This window comes from Phaseolus vulgaris, chromosome 5 (genome assembly GCF_051622355.1).
Source record: "Phaseolus vulgaris cultivar YP4 chromosome 5, ASM5162235v1, whole genome shotgun sequence".
NCBI classification, from domain to species: domain Eukaryota; kingdom Viridiplantae; phylum Streptophyta; class Magnoliopsida; order Fabales; family Fabaceae; genus Phaseolus; species Phaseolus vulgaris.
Window position 1 is genome coordinate 38,936,192 of NC_143502.1, and position 18,822 is coordinate 38,955,013.

The 18,822-nt window shown below is 34.0% G+C and overlaps 1 protein-coding gene across 1 annotated transcript; it reads right to left on the minus strand.

Annotated features, from left to right (window-relative positions):
- Positions 1-680: 680 nt before the first annotated feature.
- LOC137834530 (isoprene synthase, chloroplastic) lies at positions 681-7,347 on the minus strand. Its single transcript, XM_068642557.2, is given in 8 exon segments — positions 681-1,023; positions 1,104-1,352; positions 1,439-1,577; positions 1,684-1,902; positions 2,269-2,647; positions 6,573-6,840; positions 6,948-7,130; positions 7,321-7,347. Coding segments are annotated over 8 exon segments (1,752 nt in total). The 3' UTR covers positions 681-735.
- Between the last annotated feature and the right edge of the window lie 11,475 nt (positions 7,348-18,822).

Genomic DNA, 18,822 nt, shown 5'->3' on the forward strand with positions numbered 1-18,822 from the left:
TAATATTAATAATATTAACACTATTTATTATATTTAATAATATTAATAATATTTAATAATATTTAATATTTTTAATATTTTTTATATTATTAATTATATTAATATTGATAATCTTACTAATAAGTATAATAATAAGCATAATGTGACAACAAAACTTGACTGGTGTAATGATTAAAGCTTTTTTGAACATTTCTCAACGAACTTGACTTTGAGTCTCACTTTAATTACAATTGTCATAACACTATGAATTTATCTACAAATTTTAGCTGTTATCAACAAAATTCTTTCGTTTCCTTTACATATGTTTCTGCCTTACCAAGTAAAACTAAATATTTTTTTACTAAATTAAATAACTAAAGTTATGTCTTTCATAATTTAATTTAAAACATTATTAAGTATACAACTACACAAGTTATTAATTAAAACGATACAATTTTGATGATCCTAAATTATTAATTTGTTCTTTTTACACTTTTTTATTAGTAATAAATTTATTATAATAAATCTTTACATTCATATTTATTACTATTATACATATAAATTAAATAGAGTCCACAAGGATAAATCTACATTTGTAAAAGAGAATATTTAATGTTATTTTAGAATGATTCACTTTAAATCAGAAAAAAACTTTCAAAATCGGTAGAATTAGAAGTACTTAAATTAAAATGCAACTCACATAACTCAAACTCAAACTGAAAATTTCTTTTTCTCAACATCATCATTACACATTAATTAGAACGGGTACACTAGCACAGACTCAATCTGACTCTTTAATGTATTGTTTTGTCGTCCAAATCCATCTCCATAGTGATATATGTAATGACCACTCCTTGCAAAGTTAATGGCAAGTTGAACAAAAGATTTAGAAAATATAGAATCCATAACTAGGTATTTGTTCAAGTTTTTCCATTCTTTGTCAATTAAAGTTTGGAAGTATTCACGGGCTTTTTCTTTTGGAAGACTAGTTTCGTGCATATAGCTGACAATTGAATTTGAGGTTTCACCCCTCCGTATCTCGTCCTGTCCAAAACTACATATTAGGCACGATGTTTTATCCATATAAGTTAAATAATAAGATTATCAAACAAAGTTAGGATTACCGTTGATGTTGCCAAATCATCGGTAAGTCTTAAAATGGTGAATGAAGAGCTCAACAACTCATGGAGATTAGTTATAGAATGAAGCACTTGTTCTGTGATGTCTTTGCTAACCAAGAAGTAGGAATGAGTAAGAACAACCACTCCCGTGATAGAGATCCTTGCATTTTGTAGGAATTCATTGAATGGTGGAATAATTTTGTTGTAAAACCATTTTGCTTCTTGGAGGTATGCCTTGCACAAATCCGACCACTATGGAGTAATCAAACAAACAATTTAGTTTTAGTGATACTGAATATATATAGGAAAGAAAGAACTAGTTGTGTTATATTACATACTGATTTTGTGAGGTAAGGAAGACATTTTATGCCCCGTTCTTTAAAGATGTCATAAGCCATCCCATTTACGGTGTTATAGATGGCTAAGAAGCACAATACCAAGTTGTCTGGAAGAGTGTTTATGGAATTCATGTTCCATCTTGTGTACATGCACATGTATAATAATATATGCTTAAATTAGACATTTAAATTTTTTTTTATAGAACAAAGTAAAATAAACTCCATCTCAGATTAGTTAAACAAACCTTTCAATAGCATATGTGAAGAGCTCCAATTCATCTAAAGTACCATAGATGTCATATACATCATCGAGAATTGTGAGTAATTGGCCCACCTTAGTGAGTTCTTTGTGACAGATAGCAAATTGAGGTTCATGAATAATTGCCAGAGACCAAATATATAATTCTACTAATCTGTCTCGAGCAAATTTTAGTTTTCTTGAGAGGCCAATGTCCAACCACCACCTAAGTAACAACACATTAAAAAACATAAATATAATGAAGACAATGATTATATAGGAAAAATAAAGTGAACTTGCGATCTCACGTCATTTTATTTGAATTCTTCCTAATTTTTTAGTTTTTTCTTCAAAGAAGTATCTCTTTAATATTTAACATTAATTATTAAAAGAATTATATTTGGATAATTATTATGGATTTTAATGTTATTTTTTAATCAAAATAAAAATTTGCTTCAATAATATATATAAAAAATAATACATTAAATTTTAATATAAATTTAGCAAGATAAAACCCTACCAATTCTAAAAATACTAAAAGCTTTTAACAAGTGTATAGTTTTTCTTTTTACTTATGTATTTCTCTTTATACCTTGATAGTTCTTTTAATTCGTTTTGATATAATGACTGCTCCATGTTGAAATCCAGCTTTGCAAGCTCTAACAGTAAGAGATTATACGGTTCTATCTTATCATATCTGTTAATATATTGTCTGGCCATTAGTCTGAAACAACTTCGGTGATAGGGAAGCCCTTCCAATACATGCCTAACTTGTTCTGCCATTTTCGCATCCATTAATCATTCTTTCATTAAATTCATCAGATGTGTTCTTGAAAATGCATTTGCCTCCCAAACACTTTCTCCTTCCAAGCTCAAGTATGATGCTTCGTACAAACTTAACATTCCTTCTACATCGTTGCTAATTTCATGCTTGAATTTTCCTTTTTCATCTTTGAAACTCATAAAGATATCTGCATGCACCACAAAATAATTAAAAAGATTTCATACTATGCCATAGTACCAAGGTAACACTTTTATTGAAAAATCTGAATTGGTGGATATCCCGTTGGTTGGTAGGAAGTTTACCAGGTATAAACCCAATGGTATGGTGAAGAGTAGGATCGACAAGGTACTTATGTCAAAGGAATGACTCAAAATTTGGCCACACTATCAACAATTTGTCTTAAATAGATTTGTCTCTGATTATTGTGTAGTTGTGCTAAAAGATGTGTATGTTGCGTGGGGTTCGAAACCTTTTAGGTGTTTGGATGTTTGGCAAAGAGATAGTAAATTTAAAGAGTTGGTGAGTTTGAAGTGGTCTAGCTACGAAGTCCAAGGAGGAGGGATATACATCTTCAAAGAAAAATTGAAAAAGCTTAAAGCAGATTTAAAAGTTTAGAACAAAAAAGTTTTCGGGGACGTAAACCACATTAGTGAGGACTTGCAAAAGAGGATTAATGAGTTAGATGCACGTGATGATGAAAGAGGCTTATTAGAGTCAGAAAGAGAGGATAGAAGGACTCTTTTAGCTGACTTTAATAATTTTTTGTTTAAGAAAGAGGCAATTTTGCATCAGAAAGCAAGACACAAGTGGTTGAAACAAGGTGACCTTAATATAAAGCTTTTTCACTCGTCAGTCAATTGGAAGAGGGCAAGGAATGCGTTACATGGGATTTTTGTTAATGGTAAATGGTGCGAGGATAAGGACGTGATCAAGGACAATGCCAAATAATTTTTTGAAGACAGGTTTGTCAGGAATGATGTTTGTCAGGTTAGGTTGGACAATGTTGGTTTCAATACCATTTCAGAGGCTGAGAACAAGATGTTGATTGGTGCCTTTTCTTAAGAGGATATTAGGGCAACTCTTTAAAGTTGTGACAATTCAAAGAGCCCTGACCCTGATGGTTTTAACTTTGGTTTCATAAAGTTTAGCTGGGATATTATTAGAAAGGATGTAGTGTTGGCAGTGAATGATTTCGCGACCAATGGTAAATGGCCTAGGGGATCTAATGCGTCGTTCCTTTGCTTAATCCCAAAAGTAGAAAATCCTCAGCAACTTGATGATTTTAGACCCATTTCGTTAGTTGGTTGCTTATATAAGATTCTTTCAAAAGCGTTGTCTTTACGTTTGCTGGATAGTGTGTTAGTAGCTAATGAAGGTTTGGAAGAAGTAAAAAGTAAGAAGAAGAGTTGTGTTTTCTTCAAAGTTGATTATGAGAAGACTTATGACTCAATCAGTTGGGAGTTCATTTATTATATGTTAGAAATGTTAGATTTTCGTGGTAAATAGATCCTTTGGATAAAGGGATGCTTAGAATCTGCTTCTGTGTTAGTGCTCGTGAATGGAGGTCCTGCTAAGGAGTTTATTCCTAAGAAGGGGCTTCGTCAAGGTGACCCGTTAGTTCTGTTTTTGTTTCTTATAGTGGCAGAGGGCTTGGCAGGGATGTCAAGGATGAAAGAAGAGAAAAAATTGATTGATAGTTTGGAGATTGGAAGGGCTAAAGTGTGGGTAAACATGTTACAATACGCTGACGATACCTTGTTTTTTTGTGAAGCCAACAATAAAAGTGTATTCAATATTAAGGCGATTATGCTCTATTTTAAGCTTGCCTATGAGCTTAAAGTTAATTTTTTGAAGAGTAAAATTGGTGGGATGGGGTTAGATCAACTTTCTCTTTAGCGTTTTGCAGCGATTTTGAATTGCGATGTGATGCTAACTCCTTTTGTTTACTTGGGATTGCCGATTAGGGGGTTCCAATAAGTGAGGTGTTTTTTGGAGTGGGGTGTTAGAGAAAGTTAAGGCTAGGTTTAGTAGGTGGAAAGACAGGTGTTTGTCGTTAGCTGGGAGGATATGCTTGATTAAGTTTGTTCTTTCATCAGTTATGCTTTTTTTATGTCTTTGTTCAAAATGCCCTCAGTTGTGGTAGATAAGATAGTAAGGATTCAGAGGAACTTTCTTTGGGGGTGGGTTTCAGAAGGAAGGAAGATTGCTTGGGCCTCTTGGAAAAAGGTATGTGAGCCTCGCGAGATTGGGGTCTTAATTATTGATTTAAGGATCTTTAACTTGGCTTTGTTGGGGAAGTGGATTTGGAAATTGGAGTCACATAAGGGTGGTTTGTGGAAGGAGATTCTTGAATCTAAATATGGTGGTTGAAGAAGCTTGAGAGAGAACGGAAATTTTGTAAGGGCTTGCTTTGGTGGAAAGATTTGATGGAGGTGTGGGCTTCAGAGGGTTGGGGAAGGAATTTTGAAGACGCTTTCAAGTGGAAAGTTGGCGATGGAAGAGAAATTTCTTTCTGAGAGGACAGTTGGTTGAATTGTGGTGTACTGAAGAGGGTTTTCCCAATGTGTTTCTCTTTGAGTTCGGCCAAAGCTGCAAAGGTGGTACAACTTGGGGTTTAGAATAATGGTGTTTGGGTTTGACACTTAGATTGGCGAAGGTCTTTCTTCGAATGGGAGACACCTTTGGTGTGTAATTTTCTTCAGGTTTTGCAAGGGGCGATGTTGGATTTGGAAGATGAGGATAGTTGGGTTTGGAAGGTTGGAGAGCTTCAAACATATTCGGTTAATTATGCCTATGTTTTGTTTAGGCAGGATCGTGAGGAGGAGTTGTCTTTCGTGTACAATAAGTGTGGAGGTGTAAAGTTTTGCGTTTTGCACTTTTCACTGCTTGGAGGGTGTTGGAGAATAAGATTGCTACTACGGTCAATTTGGAAAGTCGTGGAATTGTGGTCGACAACCTTCTGTGCTGTTTGTGTGGGAAGGAGGAGGAATCCCACCACCATTTGTTTTTCGATTGCAGATTTGCTTTACTTGTTTGGTGTCAATGCTTTGAGTGACTTGGTGTGATGTCCGTGATTCACAACGATCCTGTGTCAATTTTTTTTCCAGTTCGAGATGTGCAATGTTTCAGGTTTGGTTAATGATGTTTAGGGAGCAAATTAGGTTGGAGTTGTGAGTGAAATTTAGAAACATAGGAACAATGTCATTTTTAAAAAGGGAGCGGCCGATGTGTCAGAAGTGTTCGCAATGGTTCAAGTAAAGGTTTGGTCTTAGATTTATTCAAAGTCTCGCTTTAGGCCATTCTCTTATCCTAACTGGTGTTTGGACCCTTTGGCTTGCATGAGGTTGGTTTTTTTATGTTCTTTTTTAGATTTTGTTTTGTTAGATCTTTGGTTTTGTCTGTTTGGTAGGAGTTTCTTGATAGGGAGGAGGAGGATAAAGTGCAATTTTATATTAGGGTCAGATCACCCTTGAAGTGGTTCATATTTATTAATTATTTATTGCTAATAAAAACAGAAATTAAAATATATATTTTTTATTTAAAATTATTTATAATATATGAAAAATATAAAAGAATAGCTTGGTACATGTTTGTTGTCTAGATTTTGTTAATTTTTTGTTCTCATATTTGATTATAACAATTAAAAAACAAATGTTGGTGTAATTATTGTTAGCAAAATAAGCTTTGTGGAATAAGTTTTTAGATGGAATATATAAACACAATGGTTTCAAGGTTTGGATGTCATACATAATTGGTTTAGAGTGGTGAGGGGTGTAAGAGCGAAAAACAGGTCCGAGGTTGTAGAGCAGAACAAGAAATTAAATAACTTACCATCTTAGTTATTTATAGGTGGAAAAAAATTATTTTAAAAAAATACTCAACATATACTTTAACATAAATTATAAAGGAAGAGCTAAAACAAGAAATTTAAAACTAACACTAATTATCAAAACGGAAAACTGGAATTTGAAACTGTTTTTTTTTTTAAATTTGATAATTTGAAAAAAAAAATTAATCCAATCAGAATCAATTTGAATATTTGGTAAGTCGTGAAATGTTAAGTTTATTTATAGTGGACATAAAAAGGAATCACAAATGCTGAAATTGTATACCTTCCGAGACATCAAAGCCATGTCGTCTGAGAATTCCAAAAAGAAGAGCGGTTTCATGCAGACTTTCTCCAGTTCGGTCTTCGAAGTTTTCAATTGAAACAATTTTGAGAAGGGTTGTGTTTATCTCCTCCTCGAACTTGAAGGACAATCCCAACCGTTCAATATCATCAATAAATTTAAGTAAGCTTAATGGTTTCATATCTGTTCCATTTATCTGAACTCGTACTTTCTCCTCTAACTTTGTTGCTCTTTCTTGTAGTGTTTCTATCTGCATTTAGCGTGCATGACAAAAAAAAACCATTAATCGTGAAAACATTAATTCATTCCAACACACTAATTTTTACACCAAAGAAATTGAAGGAAAATAAAGATTACCGCAAACTTGTTTTCCAGGGATTGAATAAATTCATGAGTAAAAGGACTGGGTTGGAAATTATGTGGAGTTCTACATGGAGTATGGTGTTTGTTGGCATCACCAACAAGTTGGCTTGAGGATCTAGAAGGAGTTTGTGTGGTAGCTAAACAATTAGGGAGACTATGTGTCACGGTGTGTTCACTCTAAAGCTAACACTATGTGTAGTATCAAACATGTGATGCTCACCAATGTGCCTTCCCTCTCTATATATATACAACCCACCCTAAGTAGAAACAAAAAAAAATACTTGAGGAAACCTACCCTATGAAAATGACATTAAACCTACTCTACAACATTAAATTTTCATTACCTAATAACTTATTTTAGCCTGACTGAATCTCCATATTCCTCCTCAATCATTTTTGTAGGAATGTTATAATTAACTTTTCCTTTTTTTTTCTAGATTTTTTAATATTTTTTTTTTCATTGTTTTTCTTTCTCTAATTTTTCTAGCTTTTGAAAGGGTGTTAATGTGTTAACACTACAAACACATTCTTCACAAACCAATAAAATAATATTTTAATCATATCTTTCATATTTGGAGCATCTAAAAATACTTGTTTTTAAAATTGATTTTTTTATATTTTTTTTATGTTTGTTGTTCAACTTTATTATTCTTGAAGCAATTATATTAATGTATTTCACCAAAATCAACCTCATACCTATAATAAAAATTAGAAAAACAAGAAGTAACACAAAACAAAAGAATCAATTAGCACAAATAATATAGAAAAAGATAAGATATATCTCACTATTCACTAAGTGTTTACACATAATTTTCTCGTATATGTCTCTCGAAAGATTTTGAATTCTCACAAAAATTACTCTTTAGCTATTAAGAAGAATTGACAATCAACTCATCAATAATTTTATATTGAAAGTAAAAATTTTAGTAAATTCCTGATTGAAAAACTTGCATTGAAGCATTTGAATTGCACCAAAAGAAAATAAAAAAATGAAATGGCGTTGAAATTAAGCATGAATCAATTAACGTGACACTGCTGTAATTGAAATCAAGACACCGCAGGGAATGACACGTTTCCAATTTAGCTTAATTGCTTCATGATTAACGCTGATCGTGCCGTCCTGTAATTTTAGCGAATATCAAATCATACAATGTTTTTGCATACATAAAGAGAAGCAAACTTTATATAAATAGAGCAGTACAAAAACACGTCAAGACTAAAAGAGGCTAAAGACAAGCTAAAGTTAGCTGGCTACTCTCGATCAGAAATCCAAGATACTTGTTTACAATGTTAATAATTATTTTTACCACTTATCCGAGACTGATTTTTTTTTTTTTTTTTCAATTTTGACCGCATTCTTTTAGGTTTGAGAGGTTGGGATACCAACAAAAATACTTTGATGTTAAAATTAAATGAGATAAATCTAATTGGTTCGTTTAAACAATCATTATCTTTTATTATGGAGATTTTGTCTTATTTATACATTTCTATTTCTATTAGGCCTTATGTTGTTAAAAGGGTTAATGTAGGTTCAATGCTCATTTAATTATGCTTTGCAGCTTTTAATCATAATTAATGTTGCTAATCTGTGTTTTGACGTGGACGCTGCTTTTATCGAAAGTTCGTCAGACAGTTTAGGATGACTGGTCACTCGACCTCTCGGTTTCTGGTAGAACTCTTGTCCCAAGGCTTGAAGGGTAGCTGACGTGTTATGTCAGTTCATGAACTGTCAGACAGTCTAGGATGACTGGTCACTCGACCTCTCGGTTTCTGGTAGAACTCTTGTCCCAAGGCTTGAAGCGTAGCTGACGTGTCATGTCAGTTCATGAACCGTCAGAAAATCTGAGTTGTTCCTCTTAATTGGATTTGAAGTTCAAGATTTGTGCGACGATTTCCCTTCCCTCATACTCCTAACACTGTAAATAGTGAGGGGGTGGTCCCCTCATCAGTTTGTTCCCTTCTCTCATTGCTCTCACTCTTCGACTAACTTCAAAGCTAAAAGTTGAGGTAACCAATCTCTTCTTCCTTTTCTGATAGTTCTACCTTGACAGTTCAACCAATGTCTTCTTCCTCCCACGAATCTGCCGGCTATTATGTTAATACTCCCTTGGGCGATTTGTTTCTCCCTCTCTCTGTCGGCCTTACGTTATGGCATTCGCGACCTTTATTGATAATCTCTTCATTTGGTTATGGGCTCTCGTCTATCGTACTTTCTCTCCTCCTTCCAATATTTTCTCATGAAACGTCCAAGTGATTGGCTTGCACCAACTCTTCTATTTTATCTTTTAACGCAACACATTCTTCGGTTGTGTGGCTGAAGTTTCGGTGGTATCGACAATGTTAGCTTTGGTTTGCATTGGGAGAGTGGGAGTTCTTTTGAATGGTGGTATCAAGCTATGAGGCTTAGACACTCCTCTTAAATGACGTGTCTGTGTAGAACACACATATCGGACACCGAAAGTTGTATGACACTCGTAGGACACATATCGGTGAAATGTCCAATTCAAAAAATATTTGTTTGATTTCTGACAATTCTAACATGGTTCTAACACAATTTTATAAAGCACAAATACTTTAATTTTCTTAAAACTCAAACTTATTGTATAAATTTTTAGTATGATTATAAAAATAAGGAACAAATCATTTTGAACCAGCCATGAAAAACATATTTCTACTAAAAAAACACTGAAACATACTTGTGCACATAAATCTTATTGCCAATTTATATAATTCATAATTATATAATATATAGATTCGTGTCCTCATGTCCTACATTTTAGAGATTATACGTATCTCTGTGTCATGTCCGTGTCAGTGTTTGTGTTACATAGGTATCAAGTTAGCGTTAAAAGTTTCATTGAGGACCCTTGACCGTTCAACCGTCAGGGGGGTCTACTGTGAAGACCTAATTGGCTTCGAGAATTTCTTGTGTCTTCTCGGTGGTCGCATTGCTCGTGGTTCCTCTTCTATTCGTCGACCCCCAGCATCCTCGGTCACCTTTGTGTTGAACTCCTTGAGTTCTTCTAGCTGCATGAACTTCGTTGCTCGCTGTCTCAGTTCGTCCATGATACCAATCGGTTTCTTGCATAGGTTGTCAGAAAAAGGTCATGGCTTGAGGATTGTGACAAGATGGTGGAGGACTACTTCTGGGATTAAGTCTCAGATACTGAGAGCTACCTTACCGAACCTTTCCAATGAAGGATCAAAGTGTTTCGGACTTCTCTTGCTTGATGTTCACTAGAGTAAGGGAAGTCAAGTGGTGTGGATTACTTGTGGCGAATTTGGCCAAGAATTTAGACAAGAGGGTGTCGAAATAATCAATCTCAAGGGGCAGAATGTTGAACATAGGCTTTGATGTCTCCAAATCCAAGTAGATTGCTTGAAGACCCTGTTGTTGAGTGTGTGTGTGTGTGTTATGTGTAGTTAGAATTTGTTAATCCACTCATAGTTATGATCCAAGGTTGCTTGATTCAAGTTCTTTTGAAAAAGAGATGTTTTTGAAAAGGCTTGGAATTGGTTGACCTTGTTGTCAAGCCAATTCAACCAATTGTTTTGTGTTTTCAATCGGTTGATTTTTGATATCCTTAACAAAATTTTGTTAAATTGATTGAATCTATTTTAATTGATTTAAAACTAGTTTGGCTCTTGCATTTAATGCTTTTAACAACTGTTTGGAGTATAAATAAGTGGTTATACACTCTTGGTTGTTATAGATTCAAGATAACACTTTCAAAACAGTTTTTCCAAGATTGCTTCAAGCTTTGGATCTTTTTCTAAAAGTGGAATAAGATTGCATTGTATTCTTTTTACTTCAATATGAGATTGTACCTAGGTGTACTCATTCCTTTCTCTCTTGACTACTGTATTTCTGTAAAGACAGGTGTTGTGTAGATGCAGAGGTTGCTCTAAAATCTGTGGTGTTTTGCCAAAGGTGGTGTGTGTTCTTGAAGGATTCAATATCACCTCTTTGGTGTGTGTTGTGTAATCAAGGTGTTTTATCGCTTAGTGAATTCTCAGAGGTTTATGAGGACTGGATGCAGCTTTAGGTTAAGAGTGAACCAATATAAACTCTCTGTGTTGATCTTTCTATCCCTACTCTCTTTTAAATCTTTTTGCTTTGTTTTTACAATTGTTGATAAAACAATCGATTGTTTTGCAAAACAACCGATTGATTTTCTGGAATCACATTAAAAACAATTTTGAAATTGGCTGAATTGCTTTCTATTTCTTTGATTCCTCATTGGCTTTCAATCTACCTTCAACATTTGCGAAAATCTTTCATAAACAATTCACCCTCTTGTGTAAGGCCTACATTTATAACATGGGAGGCGTGTGAATCAATTTAAAGTAACCCCCTTTAGCGAGGTAGGAAAAGCGCGACAAATAAATAAATAAATAAATAAAATATAGAAAATAAAATATAGAAAATAAAAACAGTAAACAAAAACATAAATAAATAAAGATGACAAAACAAAATAAAAAAAATAACTAAAAACATAAAAGATATAAAATAAAGGCAAAATAAGATAAAGATAAAAGATATAAAGGAATAAAATAAAAACAAATCAAAACAAAAAATAAAGATAAAAGATATAGGAGATAAAATAAAATAAAAACAAATCAAAACAAAATAAAGATAAAAGATATAAAGAGAGAAAATAAAAACAAATCAAAATAAAATAAAGATATGAGATATCCTAAATATTAGATTTTTTTATTTTTTTTTATTTTTTTTTTATTATTTTCGTTTATAAAAAAAATAAGTTGAATATTAGATTTTTTTAGTTTTTATTTTTTTTTCCTTTTTTTTAAGGTATACTAAATAAATAAAAACTAATATGAGAAAACAAAATTTAAATATGCAAAATCAAATTGGAATCCCCGGCAACGACACCAAATTTGATAGCTGTCATTTTGCAGTCAAATTAATATGATTCTAGCGTAGACTTATCTAACACTAGAGAGATGATAGTATAACTATGGACAAATGTCCCCAAGTCGTCTCCCAACGAATCCAATAGTAAAATCAGTTGATCACGGTTTAGAATCTATCTGCAAGCAATAAAAGTTAGCAATAACAATAAAGATAAAAATGGGGTTTGAGATAGTTGTGCAGAAAATATAAAAGAGATTAAAATAGAAAATAAAAAGCGGTTGATCCCAAGTTCTTCCACCATTGAATTCTTCACAGGTTCTCTAAAGATTAATCTTTTCTCAATCCTCCAACAAAGTTAAACCAGATTGAACATGCGCCAATCTAATTCAACTGAAACTTACCAGTAAAACATGCGTCTACTAGTTTAATCAATACCCACTTTGTTCCATGCGTATACTCCATGGGAATGCTTACCTCCTCTTCCTTGAATCATGCGCCCAAGAAATTAATTAGAACAATGCGAACTAACTAAGAAACCAAAGTTTAAGACAAGGAAGACTCTCAATCATGCGTTCAAGTACAACCTCTCACAAAAACTAGTTTTCCAGGAGATTAGACAATAAAAACAACTGCTATAGAGAATTAAAAATCGAAACTTTTATTGAACAAAACCTCAGAACTCAATGGGGAATTACAAAGGAATCACCCAAAAAGATTTAGCCTTCCATGCGGAGGCAAAACAAAAGAATTACTAAGAAGAAAATAAACTAAGAAAACCCTATGAAGCTCTCCTTTTTCTCCTTGATGCTTGTGTCCTTTTATAGGCTTTTCTGCTCCAAGGATCTTGGGAAAATATTGCAGTTTAGGTTTTGTAAACAGTTTCCACTTTTCATAATTCTTTTTATTTTGCAGAAGATTTGCTTCCAATTTTGTTTCTGGAATCTTGTAGCTTTTATTTTCTCTTTCTTCTCCTCAAAATATTTTTTTTGTTTTGGTTCAAGAAGCAACTTGGACTTTTGCATATTTGGCCCATTGACAAAGGTAGATGCTTCAAAATAATTTACCTAGGGTTTATTTTCTCTTTCTTCTCCTCAAAATATTTTTTTTTTGTTTTGGTTCAAGAAGCAACTTGGACTTTTGCATATTTGGCCCATTGACAAAGGTAGATGCTTCAAATAATTTACCCTAAAAACACAAAATTACCAAAGATAATAGTTAAGGCTCGAATAAACACAATTATATGAATATTAATTAAAACAATGGATTTATTTATTATTATAGTCCAATAATCTATGATTAAGGCTATTGTGTGTTAATAAATATATTCTTATCATTAAGCCCATTAAATAGATAGAAGTGTTTAATATTATTATCTAGAAAATATCTAATAGAATTGAACAACATAAATAATATCGGGTCTAGTATGAGTTAGATATAAGAGTTTTCCATTATCTTCTGATAAGAGATAACATCATAGGGATCAACATCACTATCAAAAAAACATTTTGTGTCTCTGATCATGGAAGTAACAACGGGTTTGACACTCTGTAAACCAGTCTCAATCAGAATGTCAAGAGCATACTGTCTCTGACATATATGAATTCTTATATATACCAAAATATTTACCCATAGTTAATATAAATGTGTGTATCTTCTGGATTGGGCAATATGGAATTACGGGTGGTAATGTAGGCTGGCACGCCCCGCATTTATCCTGCAAAATGCATGTCGGGTTGGTCCGCCCCGCACAAGGAGTGCGTGCTCATTTTACAGCCTCGCCCCGCGGGCTTGTTGGCCAATCCACATAAGAAATATATATTTTTAAAATTTAAATTTAATTATAAAAAAATATTTCTAATACTGAAAAATTAAAATTTCATCCTTGTTTCAATTCATTCAATTAAGATAAAAAAAATATATAAAGGCATTCAAGTATGAGGGCAGTTAGAAGGCTTGATTAAAAATAATTTTAAAAAAATTACATATATTTTCCTCCTATATATGTGTAAATGTATGAGAGTATCTTATCAAAGTTTTGCTACAAAATATTTTAATGAAATCTCTTCTTTATATTCTTTTTCTATGAACAAATTTTAAATGTAAAACTTTACTTAAAACTAAATCCACTCTTATTTTTAATAGTAACTTCTTTAGATGATTAAAATAACACATACTCTTTTTTGGTACAATAAATTTAATTTTTTTTAAAATAAAATAAAATAAATGTTACATTGCAATAATAATGTGAGTGATATATGATTTTTTTTTTGTAAAAAAATAAAAAAATTTGTCGGCCATTGGGCCAACCTACCTCATCCCGCTGTTGGCCCGCACAGGCTGTGGATTATGCAGAACGGACCTAAGCGGGTTAACAGACTAGATTAGTGAGTCTGCCCCGCATTTTTTAGTAGCGGACGAGGGCAGCTTGCATGGCCTACTCCGCATTGCCACCCCTGTATGAAACTTTCTTCTGGATCCGAATAAACACTCTACATTATGTAATATAGAGTTGTAACCCTTTTAAAAAAGACGAGTTTTGTAGCGTTTGAAAGTTCCACCAGCTTTATACTTGACTTTGTAAATCCTTTTACATGTAATGGAATTTTTGTTATGAGGTAAGACAATGATGATCATATGTTATTTTGTTCAAGAGAATAATTTATTTTTCATAGATTCATGGCCATTCAGGATTCTTCACACCTTCATCATAAGTCCTATACTCAGGGAAACTATTGGGTTTGCTACGTTAAGTAGTGTAAAGGCTCGTGACTAATTAATTGTGGAGAACTTGTTGCTTGTTATGTTCGTAAAAGGATTGAGATATCCTGATGTGGTGTATAAGAAAATGATAAAAAAAATGGTAAGAAGAAAAAATATTTCTTATTCTCTTATGTGTATGGTTACATCACTTCATGTATAGGGAAATATATAGGGGTTTCTCTCTCCAAATTATTAGGTAGTATACTAATCATGAGATTCTATAATTATTAAATTAATTGCATATAATTTGATAATTATTACTTCCTTAATACTCCCTCTCAAGTTGGTAGGTGAAGATCATGAACCCCCAACTTGTGTCATAGCGTCAAAAACCGTTCCTTGACTAATGCCTTTGTAAAAATATCTGCGAGCTGATATTGTGTCGATACATATGAAGGACTGATTATCCCAGCTTGTAATTTTTCTCGCACAATGTGACAGTCTATCTCAATGTGTTTGTGCGTTCATGAAATACTGGGTTTGCTGCTATATGTAATGCCGCTTGATTGTCACAGAAAAGTTGAGCTGGCAAGTTACATGGCACCTTTAAATCCTGCAACAGATATTGCAACCAAACTATCTCCAAACAAGTATTGGCCATCGTGCGGTATTCTGCTTTCGCTGATGATCTTGATACGTTTGTCTATTTTTTTGACTTCCATGAGATAATAGAAGAACCAAGAAAAATGCAATACCCAGATACTGATCTCCGAGTTGTCTGACAACCTCCCCAGTCTAAGTCGCAATAAGTTGTCAATGTCAGATTGTTTTCGAATGGCAATAACAATCCTTGTCATGGTGATCCTTTGATGTACTTTAGGACTCGAATTGCGGCATCCCAATGAGGTTTCTGTGGATCCTGTATATATTGACTTAGGGTCCGAACCGAAAATGCTATGTCAGGCCGAGTAACCGTGAGGTATATCAGTCGTCCCACGAGTCGTCTGTATTTGACTGGATCCTTTAATAACTCTCCATCGTTTGGTGTGAGTTTTAGGTATTGTTCCATTGGAAATTTGTCTGGACGAGCACCTGTGAGTCCCGTATCCTGCAAAATATCAAGCGCATATTTTCTTTGGGACATGTAAATACCAGCTTTGGAACGGGAAAATTCAATCCCTAGAAAATATTTTAGGTCTCCAAGATCTTTAATGCGAAATTGTTGTAATAAACAATCTTTAACACGCTGAATTTCTGTCAAATCATTTCCTGTCAAAAGAATATCATCCACATAAATAAAAAGGGCAGTAAATGATGACTTATTCTGTCTTGTGAATAGAGAGTAATATGTCTTGGACTGTTGAAATCCTACAGATTTAATCACATGAGAAAATGTTGAAAACCATGTTCGAGATGCTTGTTTGAGACCATAAAGGGATTTGTTGAGTCGACATACAATGTTCTCCCCCTGTCGATGGTGCCCGGGTGGCAAGTCCATGTAAATAATTTCATGCAATGTGTCATGTAAGAAGGCATTTTGCACATCTAGCTGGTGAGCAAACCAATTTTTAGCTGCTGCAATGGTGAGGAGACACCTCAAAGTTGTTAATTTTGTTGTTGGTGAAAAAGTTTCAGAATAGTCGACACCTTCAATCTGAGTGTACCCCTTTGCGACAAGGCGCGCCTTATATCTGTCGACGCTACCATCTGAATTGTACTTTATTTTATAGACCCATTTGTATCCGATGGGTTTCTGCCCAGCGGGTAACTATGTCAAGGTCCACGTTTGATTTAGCTGCAAGGCGGAAAGCTCTTCGTCCATTGCTTTTTGCCAATTTGGATCAAGGATAGCTTGAGTATAAGTGTGAGGTTCTTTGGTGGTTGTAATGTTAGCAAGATATGCACTATGCGTAGAAGAAAATCGTGAAGTAGAAAGAAAATGATGCATAGGATACCTGGTTCCACTCGGTCAGTCTTGGGCAGTGGTCGAATGATTGGTTTGGGATCCCGTTACGTAGTCTTGAAGCTAGGAAGGTGGTGTTGATGTGCGACTGGATCGTCGAACAGGAAGGTCGGTTTGAGAAGGTTTGGTAATGGGTGCTAGACATCTTGGCATGAGAGAAGAAGGTTGGTCTACTGGAGGTTCATGTGTATTATGACGAGTAGGAGAAGAAGGTTGGTTTGATGGAGGTTCAGGTGCATTGTGACGAATAGGAGAAGAGAGTTGTTTTGATGGAGGTTCAAGTGTATTGTGATGAGTAGGAGAAGAAGGTTGGTTTGATGGAGGTTCAGGTGCATTGTGATGAGTAAGAGAAGAAGGTTGATCGAGTGAATGTTGGACAGGAGTGGGTAAGTCAATGACAATAGTGTGCAAAATACCTTGTAATGGAGATGAGGATTGTGTCTGTGACTGTTGGCAGAATGGGAAAACACTTTCATGGAAGATGACATCCCGACTTGTAAAAAAAGTGTCTGCATCTATATCAAATAATTTGTATGCTTTTTGACTGTGAGGATAACCAATGAAGATGCATTGTCGGGCGCGCGGATCAAATTTTTGCTTAGGTGAAAACAGTTGCGTAACAAAGGCAACCAAAAGTTTTTAGGTGAGAAAGTGAAGGTGGTTGATTATATAGTAGCTCAAAAGGTGATTTATTTTTCAGTAAAGGTGATGACAAGCGATTAATGATATATGTGGCGGTTAAAACGCATTCTACCCAAAATTTTAATGGTAAATTGGACTGAAATAGGAGGGCTCGTGCTGTGTTTAAAACATGTCTATGTTTGCGTTCTACTACTCCATTTTTTTGAAGAGTGTAGACGCAAGTGCGTTGACATTCAATACCTTTTTTGAGAAAAAAATCATACATTGAAATAAATTCAAATCCGTTGTCAACGCGGATGGTTTTAATAGATGCCTGAAATTGATTTTGTGCAAATGTAATGAATGACTCTAAGAGATGTTGGGTTTCAAATTTGTGATTCATAAGAAATAGCCAAGTACATCTAGTATAGTCATCGACTATAGTGAGAAAAAAACGTTTTCCAAAATGAGTTGGGGTTTTATGAGGACCCCAAATGTCACAATGCAATAGATTGAATGGAGAATGAGATTTTATTGTGCTTAAAGGGAAGGGTAGCCTTGTCTGTTTAGCTTTGGGACAAATACTACAATTATTTTGAATGGGAATGAAATTTTTACTGATTGGGATAGGTAGGAAGGAAGATACAAGTTGTAGACACGCCTGAGAAGGATGTCTGAGGCGCTTGTGCCATAAATCAGGGTCGATCGATATTTGAGATGTGTGGGCTTGGTTTGGAAGAGGGGACATGTAGTATAAGCCTGCGTGTTGTTTACCCGAGCCAATCATCCTCTCCGTAGCCAAGTCCTGTAAAACGCAACCATACGACACAACAATTTAGTGAACTGGTTATCTTACTAATGGACATGAGATTTAAATTAAAAGAAGGAACACAAAGAACATCTTTGAGAGTAATTTTGTCATTGAATTTAATTGTGTTTGTAGATGAGATGGGCGCAGTTGAGCCGGTGGGCAGATTAACATTTGAAATAAATGATGATGAGGTGTGTGTGAAAAATTGTGAATCAGATGCAATGTGATCGGTTGCTCCGCTATCCCAAATCCATGGTTTCGTAAAAGCAGAATTAGAAAAGGAGTTATGGGCAAGCAGACCTACAGAGCTAACAAACGTGTCACTTTTACCGTTATTGTTGAGTGAGTAAATAGCCTTTGTCAATTGCTAAATTTGCTCGGCACTGAAGACTTGTACGAGGTTTTTATCGGACTCGTTACTGATGCCTTCTTTGTTAGACATGATTTCTTTTATTTAGGGGATAAAAATGGAGACACGGCACCAAGATCGGTGCTCTGATACCATATAAGAAAATGATAAAAAAAAAAGGCAAGAAGAAGAAATCTCTTCATGTATAGGAAATATATAGGGGTTTCTCTTCTCTCCAAATTACAATCTAATTAGGTAGGATACTAATAATGAGATTCTATAATTATTAAATTAATTGCATATAATTGGGTACAATATTACATACAATAATTGCATATAATTTAATAATTATTATTTCCTTAATATGGTGTATTTTATTTAATTATTCTTTAATTATTCTTTCTTAATAAAATAAATAGACTCAAAATTAACAAACGAGCCAACTTTATATGGAGTTGTTTTTTAGAAAGACTATTGTAACTAAGAACAGAAGATATATGATACTTAATTTTTGTGTATTAATGACATTGGAGATATTGTGATGATAAT